Source organism: Kogia breviceps, chromosome 3 (genome assembly GCF_026419965.1).
Source record: "Kogia breviceps isolate mKogBre1 chromosome 3, mKogBre1 haplotype 1, whole genome shotgun sequence".
Classification (NCBI taxonomy): domain Eukaryota; kingdom Metazoa; phylum Chordata; class Mammalia; order Artiodactyla; family Physeteridae; genus Kogia; species Kogia breviceps.
The window spans coordinates 46,146,774-46,167,274 of record NC_081312.1 but is presented as its reverse complement, the minus strand read 5'-3'; the positions used below and the strand labels follow the sequence as shown (position 1 = coordinate 46,167,274).

Sequence of the window (20,501 nt, the reverse complement as noted above, 5' to 3'; positions counted from 1 at the left end):
TTCGGCCCCACTTTTAAGTACCTACTGCTACCAAATTCTGAATCTTTGGGGACTCAGGTAAGCTAAGTGGCACCTCAGGGGAAATAATGAACAAAAACAAGGAAGTATAAAACAAGGCAGCCTGTTTAAAGCAGCTCAGTCAGGCTGTGCAGCTAAGCATAAGAAGTATATAGTTAGCTCTAAGAGTTAAGGGAATTCATGACAGAAAAACTTAGGCTAAACTAAGTTACAGTTATTAACTAATTTTCATCTATAAAACATTTATTTAACTAAAAACACCGAGAACACCAGGATACTAAAATATTAGTTTTTCACAAAGGTATTCCTTGGAAAGCCATGAAATATTAATAGATATTATATGGAGGAAAGAAGTTCCTCAGTAAAATGTATTTGGGAAACATTAGGTTAAACAAGTTTAAACGTTCTTTGTGATAGAGCATTACTGAGCATCTAATAACATAAATTATAATTTTCAAAGAAAGTAATGTAGTTTCTGGTGCTTCCCAAATTCATATGACCACAGAAGGACTTTGAAGAAACTGTTCTACCCTATTACTTATTACCTTACTGCTTGTCATCTTTCCATTGGGGTCACAAACATTCTCCAGGACTCCTAGATTTCCTTCTGCATCAGTATAAGCTATTTGACCACAAGTAGGATGCCACGACAGGCCACAAATTGCATAACCTTTCTCATGTTTCACCCTAAAAATTAAAAAGTGAATTCTTAAAACACTGTCAAGAAAAATATAAGCTATACATTTCTTTAGGTAAATTTTAGTTAGAAAAAGTTTTGATAAACATGGCTATATGTCTGCATTTTAACAATCTAATGATTGCAGATTTGAAATGTTTAATAATAAAGAAAACAAAAATCTAATAGAAATAAGCAAAAAAGAGACAAAAGATTTACTGAATCATACCTTTCCATGCAATCTTTGGTTTCCACATTCCAAACTATAATTAAACCATTAATACTCCCTGCAGCTAAATATTGTCCACAAGGAGACCAGGTTACTATATTTAGGGTCTAGTAAAGAAAAACAATAAATAAATAATAATTTCATATAATTTAAAACTAAAAGCTCATTTTATTACCAAATTCAAATTTTTATAACCCTTATTGTATGCAATTTCTAATTAAATCTGATACACAAACAGCAAGACAAAGTTTGCTTACTTTTTAACTTTCTTTTTCAATAATATTCAACAATCAAAGTAATAGCAGCTTTTACTTTATCACAAGAAAATTACACTAGCACAATTTTAAAAGCAAAAAAACGTTTTTACCCTAGAAAGAAAGACAACACAAGCTATCTTCTTAGCAGTCACCATCAAGATGAAGAGAACTAGGAAGTGAAGTGAATTGTACTAAGCCATTGCTGACCTAATGGGCCTCCGTTTCCTAACTGCAAAATGGGTATATATATGAGAGAAGGGGGCAGGGGGAGGGAGAGAGAGAGAGAGAAAGAAACACAGACTAACAACCATTCCTGCTTTAAAACTCCAGTGTCTATAGTCACAAGTCTCAGTGAAACTCACTTAACAATAAATATTACTAATAATGTGAGAATTACCTATTCTAATACTATGCTAGGGTTAAATTTGACTTCTTATAAATTAAAAGATTTTTCTTACTAAATTTCAAAGGAGGAAGGTCAGATAGGACCTAGCAAAGACTTATCTACTAGTTATTCATTAAGTGAAGAAAGGCTGAGGGGTAGAAGGTGGACACATGCACAGCAGTCCAGAGTTGTTCTCCATTTCCAACAATATTTAGCTGTAACTGTATTAAAGCAAAGTATGCATTTAATATTCCCATTAGCCTACTGAAAGTATCACTTGCAAAACCTACCTGAGAGATGAAATTATCTGAAAGATCAAACTGATTACTCCAAGTTTCTCTTCTATATAGCTTAACAGATTTTTCCACAGGAACTGCTAGTAACTATTAGGAAAGATAAATGATTTAAACAAAAGTTTACACTAAATTAAGTTTAAAGAGAAAAAAAAGCAGAAAATTCATCTAAATAAGACTACAAAACATAAAAGCAAATTTGTATTTTAATTGGCAACTAACAAAACTCAGAAAGCTACTTAAAATTTTGATAAAGAATGGGTGATGATCACTGTATTGCTTGCACTGAAAGACAGAGAACTTACAGTTACTAATATTTTTAATACTATTTCTTAAGGAATATAAGCCCTTTGGATCTAAACATTCATCTTATTTGCTGGCAGGAGAGAAACAGAGCCAGAATACTTTGAATATCTTTGGAAAAGGAAACTTATCTTCTTACATATACTTCCAAAAAACAGATTAGTAGAAAAAATAAAACTGACATATTCTTTCCATGCTTATCAAAAAAAGAAGAAAAATGTATTATTTATGAATAGTAAAACTATGTTTAAATTTTTTAAAAATTAATTAATGTTTCATAAGCAAAGAAGAAATACATACTGGATTTCCCAACTATCACTTTAGTGCAGAATGTACCCTTGAAAGTTTACATGACACAAAAGGTCATACATTGAAAAGTAAGTCTCTCTCCAATCCCTAAATCCTATTCCTACTTCCCAAAGGCAAAAAACATTAAGCATAGACTATATAAGAACGCATATATACATATATACAAGTAGACATACAATTAAACAGTAGCATACTATCTACTATCTATATCTACTGCTTTACAGCTTGATGTTTTTAACATATCTAAAGACTGATTATTCCATGTGAAGACACACAGATATATCTCATTCTAACAGTTGCAGAGTATTCCATTTTCAGGAATAAATTCCACAGTTTATTTAACCAGTTCTCTATTAATGAACATTCAGGATGTTTACAATCTTTTGCTACTATAAACAATGATACAACATTTTCATTATACATACTCTGTAGTGCATATGTATAAATATGTTTATAGAATATATGCCTAGAACTAGTACTACTGGTCATTCATTCTAATAAAAACTGCCACATCCTCTTCCACACAGTATATATCAAACTTTTGATCTCTGACCATCTGACAAATGAAAAATAGACAATCATATTTCAATTTGTATTTCTTTTAGTATGGAAGGTTGCATGTATTTTCATATGTTAAAAGCCATCTGTGTATCTTTTTCTGTACACTGTCTGCTCATGTCCTTGTTCACCTTTTTACTGGGATCTTATTGATTTATAAGAACTCTCTGAATATTAAGGAAATTAGCTCTGTCATATTGTTTCAAATTTTTTCTCAGTTTATCATTTGTCCTTTGACACTGAAATATTTATTTTTTTACTTTTCATATTGTCGAGTCTATAAATTTTTTCCAGAAATTTTCACATATACAGAGAAGTTAAAAAGATGATACAGCAAATACCTATACAATGAGATTCACCATGTGATAGGAAGTCTCCAAGATGGTTCTCGGTAATTCTCACCTCCTGGTATTTATGCCCTTTGCCAGAACATTTATTAAATCTCCTTTTCTCCACCTTTATAATACACTAAATTCCCATATATACTGGATCTATCTCTGATAGCTGTCTATTCAGGAATTAGTATCATACTTTTAATTCCCATAGCATTATAATGTTATATCTGATTGAATTAGACTTTACCACTTCTCTTTTTTAAGACTTTTGCTTTTCCATATGGCTTTAGAATAAGTTCTATTTGGCCCCCCAAACATCTTACTGACATTTTATATTGAATGCTTCAAAACTACAGATAATTCAGGGAAGAACTGACATCTTTATAACAAGAATTCATTTCTAAGAATAGGATATATTTTTCTATGTGCTTTTCTAAATGTTGCCATTTGCAACAACTTGAATGAACATAGAGGGTATTATGGTTAGTGAAATAAGTCAGAGAGAGAAAGACAAATACTGTATGTTATCACTTACATGTGGAATCTAAAAAATAAAATAAAAATAAGTAAATAAAATGAATAAATATAATAAAACATAAACAGACTCAGAAATATAAAGAACAAACTAGTGGTTACCAGTGGGAAGAGGGGAGGGGGTAGGGCAAAACAGGGGTGGGGGATTAAGAGGTACAAACTATTATGTATAAAATAAATAAGCTTTTTAGCTTATCCTTTTGGATATATTATATGGCATAGGGAATATAGCCAATATTTTATAATAACTTTAAATGGAATATAATCTATAAAAATTTTGAATCACTATGCTGTACACTTGAAACTAATATAACATTGTAAATCAACTATACCTCAATAAAAAATAAATAACAAAAAAGAATAGAATTTTTCTATTTAAGTCTTCTTTTACTCTTTTCTTTGTAGCATTTTAAATTTTCTTTACATAGCTCTTTCACATTTTTTGGTAAGTTTATTCCTAGTTATTTTATCTTTTAAAAAAATTTTTATATCTTTTTTGATTTCACAGTTAGTGCATTATTTTCTCTCACCATATTTTCTAAATGGCTATTGTTTGTATATAGGTCTATAGGTTTCGTATATTAATTTTGCTTCCAACTACCTTCCTGAATTTTCTTATTAGTAATATTTTTCCCCCAGTTGATTTTCTTGGGATTCCCTCGTATACAAGCATTTCATTTGCAAATAATGAGCATTCTCCTTCCCTTCTTTCAAACCTCTCATATCTTTCTATTGTGTAACTGTATCAGCTAGTACCTCCAAAATGTTAAACACTAGTAGTAAGAGTTGATATAACAAGACTGTTTCCAAAGTTGTCCCATAAAACATGAATGTAAAGAAAAAGGTAAAATCAATTCATTCCTGCCAAATGTACTCTTCAAAAAAGAAACTTTAAAAAGCTGAAATGTTTCTTACAGCATTTCAATAATAATTAATTTGCTTGGAGCTCTAAAATTTATAATCTAAATGAAATAGTTACAATTAAAAAAACTACTCTTACATTCAAAGATAACAAAATAAGGGACTTACCTGGTGGTGCAGTGGTTAAGCCTCTGTGCTCCCAATGCAGGGGGCCCAGGTTCCACCACCCCTGGTCAGGGAACTAGATCCCACATGCATGCCACAACTGAAGAGTTCGCATGCCACAACTAAGGAGCCCGTGTGCCGCAACTAAGACCCAGCACAACCAAATAAGTAAATAAATAAATATTTAAAAAACAAAACAAAAGAAAAAACAAAATAAGAGTCACTCACCTTCCCACTTTTTGGCTGCCAAGCAAGTCTGCAGATTGATTTTGCATTTATTGTATCATTGCATTTTTGCAGCAGTGGCCAACTAATAGCACATGTCTGATTAAAAAAAAACAAAACAAGAAAATGTAAGTCTTGTGACTGAAAAATAATCTTTTTAAATAAATAAAAATGAAAAATAAAATGCCAAAAGAAAAAAAAGAAAATTTATTTCCCCTTATGAAAATTCTCCCAAAAAGAGATATGCAGTACTGAGTACATTTAATAAGTGGTTTCTTCAAACTGATAGATAGCTCGGAAAAAAGCAACTTAATTCACTTTAACCTAATTATAATATTTGATTTACCTAAGTTACTTTAAGTTTTTCACAGTTATAAAAAGCCCAAGTCTTAAATAATTAACTCAAATAGGAGCATTTCCTATGTAGAATAAGCAAACAGTATACTCACTGAATAAACAAACCAAAAAAACCCCAATACATTAAAATCTTAAAGTAACTATGAAAATAAACTTGAGAGATCTACTACGAAATGTTAAGGTGTCAAAGTCAATCCTTTTAAATAGTTCAAAAGTGAGGGAAGAAACTGTGGCTATGAGCTGAAGCATATCTGTGAGGATGTTTTTCTCATCAGCCACATCATTCCTAGAAATGCCAAGCCTTCTCTGATTGCCTCAGGAAGAGTTCAGTGTTCCCTCTGCCAATCCAGAAAGCATTTTCTTCATACCTCCTTTAAAGCCATTACCAGGCTGCGTCAGAGTAAGTTATGTGACTCTCCAAATCAAGTGTGGCCCATGCCTTACTTTCATATCCCCAACATCTGGGGACCAACATATGGTAGTTAGCTTATAAATATATAACGTTTGAATTTCCTTTTGTGATTAGATACAGAATCAATTAGTCTTCAACATATTTACTTTTGCTTAGATTGCTGGGGAATTTGATCACAAAACCAATATTCAATGCTACTCAAAAGAAAGAAACTATGAAGAAGAATTATTAACTTGGTCCAATAAAACATTATGTAACGCCCAATATATATGATGGAAATAGGCAAAAAGTTTTAAATTCAAATTGATGAGCTTACCTGATCTGAAATTTGCCACACCTTGACAGATCCATCACAACTAGCTGATGCCTGCAGGAACAAAACAATAGATTTCTCTACAGTTACAGCCATAATACCATATGGAGACTGGTTCAACTGATAAATTAAAGAGGCTTTTAACAATTGTGTGAAACTTTCTGCTAATTCTCTCACAGTTTTAAACATATTCGCAAAAAATGCAAAAAGAGAGGGAAAAAAATGATTACCAGAAAGATGTCCTTAGGGTCAAAGGAAAGACTTAAAACAGGGGCATCGTGTCCTCGAAATGTTTTCTGTTGGCTGCAATCCACCACATCCACAACTTTGACTAGAAAATCACTAAGAACAAGAGTAACATACATCAATAAATGCCAATACAAAAGGCTCTCAAAAGCTATGACCCAAATATTTCAAAATAATAAGAGTAAATGCCATAATTTCTTTATAGCAACATGTGAAATTTGGCACCCATATTACCTTTTAGTTTTGGTCTATAAAGATGCTAAAAACATAACTCAAGATTTCCCATATGTTAAAATATAAATACTTTTAGAAAGTGGCTTCCTTAGTTAGATCTTAAGTTTCTATTATTTGCTAATCTAATTACAGCCACAACCATTTTTAAAAGCATTATGCCTTTTACTCCAACTCGGCAATTCACCAATTACATTTTTTTCCTATGACAAATAAGCAACAAGAAAAACAACAAAAATCCTGATTGTACAGTCTAGGTTGTACCTAAAATAATTTTTTAAATTTTGTATCCAACTATCATCTTTCCCCAATCTTTTCCAGCATTTACTGAGCAGGCTGTTGGCAAAGCAATATACCTCAATTCACAAAGAAGCACAAGTTTGTCATCAAAAACCTTTACCAGAAAGAAGACTTGAATATAATAATTAAATAACAACAACAAAGAAGGTACAGAGTCCTGAAAATGTTACCCTGAATTCAATGAATGAGGCCATTTTGTTCTAATATTATTTCATTTTCTGATATCAAAGAGTCTTACCTAGATCCAGCAGCAATTTTTGCACCATCCCTATTAAAGACCACATGGTTTGCATTTGTGGTGAAGCGAGTCAATATACCATCTGGAACTCCTTCAGGAAACGTGTGCACTTGAACAGTATTGTTAGATACTGCAGTGACCAATTTCCCATTCTAAAAGAAAAATGAAAGAAACATTGGCAAAAATTAGTTAATTAATTGGGAGTCTCTCCATAGTTAAAAATCCGGTAAAAAACAGAAAAAAACTTATAAATGTAGTTCATGTCAAGAGAAAAATAATCAATATATAATTTCTCTGAAATGGCTATTAGCAAGAAAAATTTACTTGCTGCCTTTAGAAAATTTAATTCCCTCTTCATCAGCCAAACTTTTAGCCTCTGATTTCTCTTGTACGTCTGGCAAGAAAAGTATTTAAATAGTGTTTTTGTGGATTCCCAAGTGTCATAAGAAGGAGACTCAGAACAAGAAAACATAGCTAATCTCAATGAGGGTAGAGCACAATGGACACTATTAGTATTGCCCTGTGTTTCCAGAAAACAATCATTAGGTATCTTTTCAGAGTAGGGTAAAGTCTAAATGCGAATCCATGAATTCATGGCTCCTTTTTTTTTTTTTGGCCGCACTGCACGGCATGCGGAATCTTAGTTCCCCAACCAGGGATCAAACCTGTGCCCCCTGCAGTGGAAGCACAGTGTTTATTTAGTGTTTTAAAAACACTAAATAGAAAGTTTTTAGGATCCGAAATGATCTGCAAACACCATTGTTTGGCACAGCTTTTAGCTAAGAATCATAAAAGGTCAGGGATCTTCCCTACCACCTTAATTTTATTACTTACCCAGGAGGAATTAAGTCCTGATGGACTAAGTCATAGTCTACCAACCTCATACACAATTTGGTATATCATATGGTCAATTTCTTAATTTATATTAAATGATAACTACCAAAAGAAACAAACTACTCAAGTTTGTTAATGAACATACTTTACCCTATAGCAATAGGTCTCAGCTGTATTTGCGCACTTAGGACACTTAGCTTATCTACAGCATCTTCTCCCATTCTAACGGGAAAAGAACCTGGTAATACAATGACATATTACCATTATAGAGATATTGGGGGAAATGTATACATCTGTTCAAATAACAGTATAGATGATTCAAATTTGAACTGTGATAAACACCTTCAAGTTCAATTACTGGAAAACTGGTGAAAAATACTGTTTATGCCTACATTGCAACTACTGTATATAATTAAATCCATAATAAACTAAATTCATAATGTTGAAGTTAAGCTAACAATAATTTAAATGTGAAAACCAGAAGAGAATCAACAAAAAGCTATAACCAACTCAATACAACACTGATGCTGCTAAGTGTTCTTTGGCAAAACTGCAGAAACACCAACTATTTATTTGTGTGCATGTACAGAAATTTTGCAACCTTGGCTGTGCTTTACTTCGCAGACAGATTTCTTAGTAGAATACTGACTAAGCATCCTCAGTTAGCTCTAGTAAAGAATCTTGGTAATTCTTTAACAAAACTTTAGCCCTCTATTCATGTGAAAATGTTAAAGTATATAACTGCACTACTCACCTGGGAGACCTGAATAAAGGCCTTGCTTTGAATTCATTTTCAAACAAATCTACTGGGAAATCAAATCACTACCAGTATACGGTGTCAACTAGTAAAAATTAAAAAAAAAACAAAAACATGCAAAGGATCAGAGCTGTGGTCCAGATCTGGTCAGACTATTCTTCTCCCTGGTGGACAGGGAGGAATGGAACCCAGCACAGGATGACTTGCGCCCACTATGTTCCTTACTGTATCATCTGACTTTCCTCTGAGCTTTGATTTTCCCAAGAATAAAATGGAGATAATTCCAGGTACCTCTCCTTACCTTTGTTAAAGAAAACGTAAAATACTATGCAAGCATTAACTATTACTACCTACAAATATGTTGATATATCCCAGTTTCACTATTTTGGAGGGTGATGTTTTTTCTGCTTTGTTCTCAAATAAAGCACCTAATTGTACTTCCCTATAGCACGGAATCCATAAAGTACGTATTTACATATTTATAAGCAATTATGCTTTAAATGAAATTGTCAACTTTGCAAGGCTATTTGGTAACATCATTTCATTGAAGAACTATAAACTCCATTCCTAAAGCCAAACATTTTAGCACTGAATATGAGCCTTGTAGTCGGTTGAATAGTGGCCCCTAAAAGACATGTCTAAATCCTAAGCCCAGATACCTGTTACCGTAGCCCCAGTAAACTACCATAAGCCCACTTTCATTTTTTTCTTCTTTAAAGTCTTTTTCGTATACAAAAGCGGTACATACTTATTGTGGGAAAAAAAACCACGAAACTGTCCTAGGCAGACAGTGAGTTTCCCTACTCTTGTGAAGTAATTTCCATTAACATGTTGTGGTTCAGTCTTTTTAACTTTATTCTATAATATGCAAATTACAAATATTTGTGTACTTAAATCCTTTATTTTAACAAACATAAGACTATTCTATAACACACTGTTATGAAACTCTATTTTTCATTTTTTCAATTAATTGTAAACATCTTTCCAAATGAAGGTATACAGCACTCCCGCATTTTTTTAGTGGCTGCATAGTATTACATTATATGACTACCAAAATTTATAAAATGTATTCTCTATTCAGGGACACTTCAATTGTTTCTTTTGCTATTATAAACAACGGTTTTACTAATATTCTTATCCACACAAATGAATGTGTGTACTTCCTTAGGGTAAACAGCCAGAAATGACAGTGTGCATTCTAACTGTGATATATCATTATCAATTTATTCCAAAAAAAGTTCATCAGTTATACTTCCAGCAACTGCTGTGTGAAAATACTGTGAAACAGAAAATATATATTGGTCTCTACCCTCAGTTCCTGGCACAGAGCTCCTAAAACCCTTGAACTGTCCTAAGTGATAAGAGCACCAGGAGCATCTTTTGTTCCAAAATTTGGTCTTTGACTGATTCCTGACACAAAGCTCCCAAATCCCTCGGACTTTCTGGGTGACAGGAATGTCTTTTGTTCTAATGAGATGCATCTTGGTGGGCTCCTGGATAGCTTCAGGATGGTGGCTGGTCACCAGAAAGATCAAGTCATGATCAGAAGCTTGGAACTTTCAGCCCCACACCCCTATCATCCAGGAAGGGGAGAGGGGCTGGAAATGAAGTTAAAAATCAGTCATGCCCATGTGATGAGCCTCCACAAAAATCCCAATAACATGGGGTTCAAGGAGCTTCCAGGTTGGTGGTGCACCCCAACTCCACATCTCCATTCTCCAGACCTCACACCATGTTCTCTTCATCTGGCTGTTCATCTGTATCCTTTATTATGTAATAAACTGGTAAACCTGATTTCTGTGAGCTGTTCTAGCAAATGATCTTATCCAAGGAGGGGGTCATGGAAATCCCCATTTGCAGCCAAGATGAACAGAAGTTGTAGGTAATCTGGGGACCTAATACTTGTGACTGGTGTCTGAAGTGGGGGATAGTCTCGTGGGACTGAGACCTTAACCTGTGAGGCCTGAGCTAACTCCAGTTAATGTCAAAATTGAACTGAATTGTAGGACACCCAGTATTGCAAAGAACTTACTGATATGGGGAAAAACCCATATATCTGGTGTCAGAAGTGTTGTCAGCATGGTAGTGTGACAGTAAAGGAGAAACACAGAAGAGTTGTCTTTCCTTTATAAATACTTCTCCAAGCCCTCACAATTACTGGGATCAGTAATATTTTTCATCCTTGTCAATCTTACAGGAAAAAAAATTCAATTGTTTAATTTGCATTTCTTTGCTTATTAGTGAGATTTAGCTCATACATTAGTCATTTATATTTTTTCTCCTGGGAATACATTTTCCATTATATATGACCATTTTTAAAAAAGTATCTAAAGACCATCTCATCTACCTTAATGAGTCTGGGTTTGAAAAAAATATGAATTCTGTAGAAAGATTTTTTTTTCCTATCCAAATACAATACACTCAACTTAAAATTCATCACAAATAAAAAGGTTAGATACTTAGTTTGCAAAGTCCTTCTGAAAACATATCTCCATTCTCCAAGTAACTAACATCTCATTCCTATATTTACTTTACATAAAACATTAGAAATGTGAAATAAGTATATATCTTGAAAAAGTTAATGAAACAGTCCTTTTTTCCAGTACAATTCCTCAAGTTATCTGAATTAGTGAGCTAAAAATTTGAAACTACACTGAGTTTTCTTCCAAAGAAAAAAAAAGATACATTTAAATCTCTTAAAAGAGAAAGTATAATTTCCTGCATATATTTTAATTGGTTCATCATTACTATCCATTAATCACCTTTAATAAACCATTCAGATTTTACCTGTAAAAGTTTTGGGCAAATTATGGATTATACATTTTTAAATATTATTATTTCATAAGAGAAATGAAAAAGTTCATCTGTATTCAAAACTTCTATAAAATATTTTTCATCCAAGTATAAAACATCACATGGCAGTATCATTTCATATCAGTTGCTGTAATTGTTTTAATACCTTCAAAGCACATGAATATGCTTTTTCTCCAACATTAATGGACTTAGGATCATCATCATCCAAGTCTTCCCAAATCCTCACATCACCATCACTTCCACAAGTTACAATACAACTGTGAAGGAAACACACTCGTTAAAAAGTCACCCAGTTTTAGGCTTATCAATTTTTTTGGAATGCTACTTTATCTCTTTTCTAATAAAATCAAGGTATTAGCCAATATGTTTCCTTATTTTACATACATAAACCTCAATAACAAGGACTGTTAACCTCCTATTCTGTAAAATGAAAGGTAAGTTTATGCTTTCTACAGTTTCTCCTTGGCATAAGATCCCTTATATATTTGTAACAATGTAAGAAAAATGAATGTAATCTCTGTAACAACAGGGACCAGGTCTACTTTGCTTACCATTGTGTCTCTAGCTCAAAGTAGTCTCTGACAAATAGAAGCTTTGATAAATGTTGAATGAATAAATGGACGAATGGAAGAGCTCAATTATCCAAAGCTGATTATTCAAATGGCTATCTGTCAACTCCCAAATCTTGCTTTCTGAGTGCTTTTCTTCATTCGGTATGTGTCCTCTCTGGGCACATACAAAAATAAAATGGTAAGTGGTGGAGTCTCAATGTGCAACTGATCCCAGGTGAAGATGGAGCAGGGAGCCAAGGGCTTAAGCCAGTGGCATGTGGCTCTGCCCCAGTTCACAGAGACCTGCCCACAGCATTCCCACGCAGGATACTGAGAAGTCAATGTCCATCTTGGACATGTCTTCATCTCCCAGAAGCAGTGGAGTGCACACCTCTTGGAATCATGGCCCATCAAGCATTCAACATGTTCCTCAGTGCACAGAGCTGGAGAGGATCCCCTTGGTCTCTGCTGAGGCACCCAGGCAGAATGCCAGTGAAATGGGGCCACACTTCAGTATGTCGCTGCCTGACCACGGTGTGAGCTACTGTCCTCAAGTGACTTTCACTCCTTCCCAGATGATTTACACTCAGGGAATGTCTCCTTCCCAGCCAGGAATGATGATTTTCAAGGGGTCCCAAGTGATGCCCTTAGGAGAGCCCAGTATTCCAGGGGTGGCCCCGACCTTTGGTGGGAATCTAAGGATGCCCCACAATGGGCCGCCAGTTCTCACCTGCCAGTGGAATTCCAATGATGTCCCACATCAGAATGTGAACAATGCCTTATTCTGGCCTCCCAACAGTAACTTCTAACAGAGGCCCTTTAACACCTGAAACATTATTGGATCCAACCATGCCTTCCACTGAGGCCCCGGCAATGCTCCCCTCTTTGGATCAGATGTTGCATCCTAGAAACCCCACAACCTTAGGATGCCCCCAGCTGGATCCCCATTATTGCTGGCTTTGGAATCCCAGGGCTCTTTTGTGAGCCAGCCAGTCTCCCAGGAAGACCCCTTCCTACTTAAGCAGCCCTTACCTGCTCCACGGAGAGCAGAGCAGTATTCCAGGGCCCAAGAAAGGGCTCCCAGGAGGAGATCCCCAGTTTCAAGGCCTTACCTCTGCGACTATGAGAACTGTGAAAAAGCTTATACTAAGCACTCCCACCTTGTGAGTCACCAACACAAAAACACAGGTGGAAGGCCCTATAAATGCATGTGGGAAGTCTGTACTTGGTCCTTCTTCCGTTCCAAAGAACTTAGAAGACATACTCGGACACACATCAAATACCGAACAAATAAATGTGACTAGTGCGGCCAACAGTTCATGAGATCTGACCATCTCAGGCCACACCAAAAGACTCATATGCGGGTGCCAACATCCCCAGACCCACCAGCTGACAGTGGACATATGGCTGGTCCTCCTCCTGCTCCTGGTCTTTAGGTCAATCTGCTCTTCCCCTCATTTTGGCTTCTCTGCTCAGATCCTGCCTGCCTCTGACTAGCTAGTCTCTTTCGCAGGTGTAGGCTTTGATGAAGACAGAAAGATTATGAAACAGTGTGGAAGCCCATATGAGCTCTGGACCTAGTCGGGGCTCCTCAAAAACTGTCTTGGATGTCCTCACATCTCTGGGGCCACCTACTTTTGTGCCAAATTCAGCCACATGGGAAGATGGAGCAAAGTAGAGATTGGGAGCTTTATAAAAAGCTCTGTATCTTATGTCACTCCCAGTTTGAAACCCTTTCGCCACTCTCCTTTGCCTGCTACATAAAATTCAAGTTCCTTATCTTGGTCTTTGACAGTTTTCAGAGACAGACTATGTTCAAATCCTGAATTTACCACTTACTAGCCATGTGACTTTGGGAAAGGTCTTTGATCATTATGCCAGGTTCCCTCTTCTGGTAAAAGAAAAACAGTATTGGACTGTGGTGAACACATCTTATGTACAAAATCAGATTCTCTCCAGCACTCACCAGCCTCATGCCCAGAGTGTGCCTCCTCCCATCATTTCCAGACTTGGATGGAATGCCCCCACAGGACATTGCATCTGGCACCTCAAGTAGCCACTAGCAACCCAGGAATGTGGAAGAGTTAGTGCTCCTGGGGTAACATTTGACTAATGGGAGATGGGAGAAATCCAGGCCAATAAATTCCCTCTTCTTCCCTTCCTTCCCAGAACTGGTGCAAGACACCATTTCTTCCAGTGGGGAGACCTCCCAAGTAGCCAGTGGACACACCTTCTGTGTCTCTTCCAGGCTTGTCATGAAGCAGTCTCAACCTATCACTTGGCATTGCCTCCCATTCTTCCTTGTGTCAAGTCCCTTTTCTCACTCTCAATGCTCTGTATTTGCATCACCCAAATAAAACATTGGTACTTAAAAAAAAAGGTAAATGGTGGGACTTCCTTGATGGTCCAGTGGGTAAGACTCCACACTCCCAATGCAGGGGTCCCAGGTTCAATCCTGGGTCAGGGAACTAGATCCCGCATGCATGCCGCAACTAGAGTTCGCATGCTGCAACTAAGAGCCCACATGCCACAACAAAGGTCCTGCATGAAGACCTGGTGCAGCCTAAATAAATAAATAATTTTAAAAAGGTAAATGGCAAAGAGAAGCCATATAAAAAACTACGGATGTTCAGAAGACAAAAACTAATTCCCACTTGGAAAATCAGTAGGGTTCATAAGAAAAGTATTTACATTGGGAAATTAAAGGACAGGTAGGACTGGATATGCTGAGATTGGTGGAAAGGACAGTTCCAAACAGACAAAACTACATGAACCAAAATACGAAGTTAGTAAAGCATAGGGGAGTTTACATGGAGCAGGCAAGCCAGGAAATTGAGGGGAAAAAAAGTAGATTGGGGTCATCCTATTTAAGATGACCTTAAGGCCAGAGTAAGGAGCTTGGTCTCGGTTCTATAAGAAATAAATAAGAGGACTATAAGTCTCAGTTTGCCCAGGACATTCCTGATTTATGCATCCAGCTGGTTTGGCATTCGTCCTGATTTTTCACTTTAAAACACATTAGTATTAGTTGCATCAAAATTGGTTAGTTTGACAGACTTCTTTGCGCTTCCAGCTTCTGCCATGATCTTGTTTGGTGGTATAACATGTGCAATGAATAGTGTTCTCACCTCAACACGTAGGTAAATCTGAAAGACAACCAGTGATGACCCATCTCTCCCTTTCCAACCCTTTCTTGATGTAACGTAACACCTCCTTTCAAGGACAATAGTTGTTAACTGATAAAAAACTGGAGTCAGACATGAGCCCCTAGAAAGCAATTTCTTTCCGTCTCCAGTGGTGATGGGAGGAGCATTTCATATCCCCGTCCCTACTGGCTATTTGGTGTATCAGCTAGGTGCACAGAGGGAGATGTTACAGGTGCCAGTTGGAGATGCCAGTGGGAAATTACAATGAAATAATAGCGGAATTAATGAGAAATATATGGAAGAAATATAGTTAAGAAGTCCTTTGAAGGGCTTTTGGAGTAGTCTGAACATTCTTCCTATAATGTTTTGTCATTTACTGTAGGAATAAAAGTAACTACATATTAATTTTATTGTTGGCTATGCTTTTAAAATTTTGCAAAAAAACAAAATCCTTTCAATAATGAGATGGAAAAAAGACATCAAGTACATGTTTAATAAAAAATTAAACACTAAATTTCTGCTTCTCAAAAAGTTCATAATGAAAGTATAAGTTGAACTAAACGTTATTTGACATTTACCATGAGGGGGTGTGGTAATAACACCAACCACAACAAAGTCAGTAGACACAGAACTCCTGAAGAAGCATCAGCATCTACTTAATAACTTAGTAGTTACCTCAAGACTGCCTGAAAACATTGCTTCTACAGTAGCACAAAGTGAGTCTGCATCTTGTCAAGCATGACTTTTCATAAGAATTCAGTGCTATTCAACAAAACTTTCTGAGATAATGGAAATGGTCTACATCTGGCTACTGAGCAATTAAAATGTGGCTAGTGTGACTGAGGAACTGAATTTTTAATTCAGCTAATTTTAATTAATTTAAACCTAAATAGCCACATGTGGCTAGTAGCTACTGTATTGGACAAAGCAGTGTTAAAACAAATGACAGTTGTTTAAATTAATTTTGTTCATATTTCATTCTAAGTTTTCTAGTGCAAGTATGAAAAGTAAAGTAATAGCTATCAATATGTTGTCTCCCTTAGTAAAAAAACTTTCCACACAGTTAAATGATACTGGTTTTATATCAATGTTATCAGAGGTTTTAAAACGAAAATCAGTCAGATATCCTATAATGGTTTAGTTTTCCCTTCAGTTCATGGAAACAAAGTAAAGCTTCTGGAAGTTCATTCCACAGAAACTGAAATATCTGACATTACTGGGGGTTCTATCTAATTTCATTTGAAAAGTTCAGTGTTAAACATAAAATTCTTAATTTTTATAGTAATAATACATATTTTGCTAAAGTACAGCACTGTAGTAAAAACAAAATTCTTACTAAATTAAGAAATCTATGTTCTACTGTATAGCACAGGGAACTATATTCAATGTCCTGTGATAAACCACAATGGAAAAGAATATTAAAAAAAAGAATGTCGATACGTGTATAACTGAGTCACTCTGCTGTACAGCACGGACTGGCACAACATTGTAAATCAGCTACACTTCAGTTAAAAAAAAAGAAATCTATGGAACACAAATGTACTTGGAATTGGAATTATAATTCATAACTGTGCACAATGAATTGTGATAATGTACCAATCAAAACAGAAGCCATAGTTATCAAAATTTTTAAATAATTTTATTTATACCCAGAATAACCGAATGAAATTTTTGTAACAAACTGATGTTAAATACACAAAAATACTTCAACGCTGAAGACGATACTTTCTCTGCTGCCTATCATCCATTAGATTTTTTAAATATTTGAGTCTGAAGAGTGACCCTGTAAAACTTGTCTTATAATGATGGTATTATTGTTATTACTATTATTAGAAGCAAGTTCTCTAAATCTTAGTTTCATTTTGTTCAAAATCAGTTAGAAATCTTTAATCAAAGTATTCAACTTAAGCCTTTGAAGCTTTTAATGAAATGCAATTAATGAAAACAGAGCTTATACAGAAGAGACACTGAAATTTAATCTCTACAGAAGCAAATGAGAACTGAACAAGTTGTATATTAAAACGTGAAATGGTAAATGATTTAATTTTGAAATTCTGTGACTGCTCTTTGGAATATCTTGACTTTTGGGAAAATCTTTTGATAGACCTCTTCTTTTTGACTATATAAATTTATGTTCTGTGCCAAAATGAAATGAAGTACGCTTAAAATTTGGAAACATTCAAGGGAATCATAAGTAGAGAACTTACTTGATGAATTTTGTCTTTAAAAATATTGTAGGCCTAATTATCAAAAAAGGGTATTCTAAAAGCAGGTGAAAAGACAGAACCTGTAAAAATACTGAAGGTGAAATATTTATCCATTTCAGGTAAGGCAAATTTTTAAAAATTGAGACTCTTCCATTTAGTAGAATTTGCTCTAAGCTTACCAGGTATTGAGAACCTAAAAAGAGTGTTTTCTCATTGAAAAATATTATGATATAAAGAAAAGAATTAACTGAAGGTCTCATGTCAAATTTATTAACTATAAAATGCAACTCTGAAGAAGACTTCAGCCAGTCTTATAAGAAAAATAAATATGAGTATAGTGAAAAAAAAAATTTTCAGAAAAATATCAGCTACATCATATTAGACAGACTAAAAAAATTGATTAAAGTACGTGAATACATGCCAAGAATGACTATTTTACTTATGTTAATGTTTAGATTATACATTCAATGTACAGAAGTTTTTTAATGTCACAAATTTTTTCTAGGAAAAATTGTTTTGAAATAGTTTTTGAAGAGAAATCTGTTACAGACCTACCAAAACAGAATAATTTGCCAATCAAAAAATAATTCAAAAAAACCTGTACTTTTAACTATTTTGAAATCCTTCTCCCCATTCTCAAAGGTGTGCTGGTTTAGGTGATAAATTAAGAAATCTATTGTAAGTTTCAGAGCAAAGGGTTAATTAAAAAAAAATTTTTTTTTGATGTGGACCAGTTCTAAAGTCTTTATTGAGTTTGTTACAATACTGCTTATGTTTTATGTTTTGGTTTTTTTGGCCTGCAGTCATGTGGGATCTTAGCTCCCTGGCCAGGGATCAAACCCAAACCCCCTGTATTGGAAGGTGAAGTCTTAACCACTGGACCACCAGGGAAGTCCCAGCAAAGGACTAATTCTATCATGCCTTTATCCTCTTTATGACATAACTCTAAGAAGCCAATGATTACCAAGGCATTTCTCACTATCTGGATCCTCTATCGTCCCACAGCAATGTTCTTTCCCTAATATGACCACCCCTCCCTAACCCTTCCACTGGGTCTCATGAGATTCATCGTCAGGCACCAGCAAAATCAGCTTTTTTCTGAACATTCCTCTGAGGACACCATTTCCTCTTCAGCCCTCTTAAGTGGTGGCTGATTTCTTTTCTACATCCCTCTGGGATCTGGAGGTGGGCCTTTCCTGCACTTCATTACCACTTCCATTCTATTGCCACACCCTACTCTCTCTTTAAAAAAAAACAAAACAGGCCTGGGGCTTCCCTGGTGGTGCAGTGGTTGAGAATCCGCCTGTGGATGCGGGGGACACGGGTTCGTGCACTGGTCCGGGAGGATCCCACATGCCGCAGAGCGGCTGGGCCCATGAGCCATGGCCGCTGAGCCTGTGAGTCAGGAGCTTTGTGCTCCGCAACGGGAGAGGCCACAACAGTGAGAGGCCCGCGTACCACAAAAAAAAAGAAAGGCCTGAAACTGTCATCAGACTAGCTACAAATTCCTCAAGAGAAATCCCCCTTGTTCCCTAAAGATTTTTGGCACAAGGCTCATTGTTATTCCTTCTCTAACAACACTATTCCTATCATAATTCTTAGTATTTTCAATAACCATGTAGATGAAACCTTCTGACACTCAATCTTGTCCTCCACCCCATCTCAGACTCCCATGGTTACAGCCAAGATTTTGTCTTTACCAACAATGCAACTGCTTCATAATCTCAACTTTAAGCATCCTAATCACTTATCATTTCATCTTATACCCTTAATATCCTAACTCCAACAATTTTTAAATTCTGTTAGGATCTAAATCTATGGAAACTACCTTTTACTGTTTCTCACTCCCTCAAATTCTCACATCCCTCCTACTCTGGTTTAGATTCCATAGTCTGTCATTAAAATCACTCCTTTGCATTACTCTCAAATCCCCTGCCCGTTTCACCTTGTCATACTTACCCAGAAAAACCCAAACCCTGGTTAAATTCAACTCTCTGCCTATTAATAAATTTGCACTTATAGAGCTAAATAGGGCTGGAGAAAACACATAACCAGGTTGTTTGATCTCACTTTAAACTCATGATCACTAATTTGAACTAGATCTTTAGTCCTGCCCTGCAATCCAATTACATTTTCCTAGTCCATTCAACTTTCCCTATCTACTAGCCATCTATCTCATATCTACTCCTCTTTCTTCAAGCCTCTACCTCCTGTCCACTCTCGACTGATGACTTTACTTCCTATTTCACTCAGAATACAGAAGCAATCTATAGACATTATTCACATGTTCTCCCTATTCCTCCTAGGTGCTCCTTCCCTCTACTTATAAAATTGACCATGTTCCCATCTTTGGCCAGTCTCTCCTGGTTTTCACTATAGCGTAGCTCCTCTCATCTACTCAAAGACACCACTCCAGCAATTCTCCCTCTTTCTACTCTAACAACAGCTTATCTCTCTCTGTTGGATCATCTCCACTAACATATATGCTGTAATCTCTCTCACTTTAAAACAAAAATCACCTTTCCTGACTCTACATTCCTATCCGACTACCCTCATTCTTTGAGCCTCATACTCATAAAACTCTAATTCCTCCCTTTCCATTCTCCTGAATCTACTGCAACAAAACTTTCATTAACACTCTGTTAAAAAAAAAAAAAAAAAAAAAAAGCTCAAGCTCATCCATAGCCTCCACATCACTACAAGCAGCATTTGCCATAGTTTATTATTTACTCCTCCTTAAAATACTTTATATTTGGCTTACTGATACCATTCTTGTGTCTTGGTTTTCTACTTTTCTAGCCATTCCTTCTTATTCTCTTTAGCCGGATCCTTCTTCTCTTACTTGATCCCTAAATATTCTGGAGTACCCAGGGTTTAGCCCTTGAACCTTTTTTTAAAAATACATTCACTCCCTCCCTAGGTGGTTTCATCCAAGTTCATAGCATTA

The 20,501-nt window shown here is 35.6% G+C and overlaps 1 protein-coding gene and 1 pseudogene across 2 annotated transcripts in view; one reads left to right on the top strand and one right to left on the bottom strand.

Moving 5' to 3' along the window:
• Nucleotides 1-20,501, bottom strand: part of WDHD1 (WD repeat and HMG-box DNA binding protein 1) — a 62,951-nt gene that overhangs the window by 38,560 nt on the left and 3,890 nt on the right. For both annotated transcript variants that reach the window (XM_059055701.2, XM_067028445.1), the window contains exons 3-10: nt 11,796-11,907; nt 7,246-7,397; nt 6,461-6,572; nt 6,234-6,284; nt 5,152-5,247; nt 1,856-1,948; nt 924-1,030; nt 564-705 (exon numbers count right to left, since the gene is read on the bottom strand). In XM_059055701.2, coding sequence (XP_058911684.1) covers nt 564-705; nt 924-1,030; nt 1,856-1,948; nt 5,152-5,247; nt 6,234-6,284; nt 6,461-6,572; nt 7,246-7,397; nt 11,796-11,907 — 865 coding nt within the window. The remainder of the gene's footprint in view (nt 1-563; nt 706-923; nt 1,031-1,855; nt 1,949-5,151; nt 5,248-6,233; nt 6,285-6,460; nt 6,573-7,245; nt 7,398-11,795; nt 11,908-20,501) is intronic.
• On the top strand, nt 12,443-13,637 carry LOC131751867 (Krueppel-like factor 17; annotated as a pseudogene).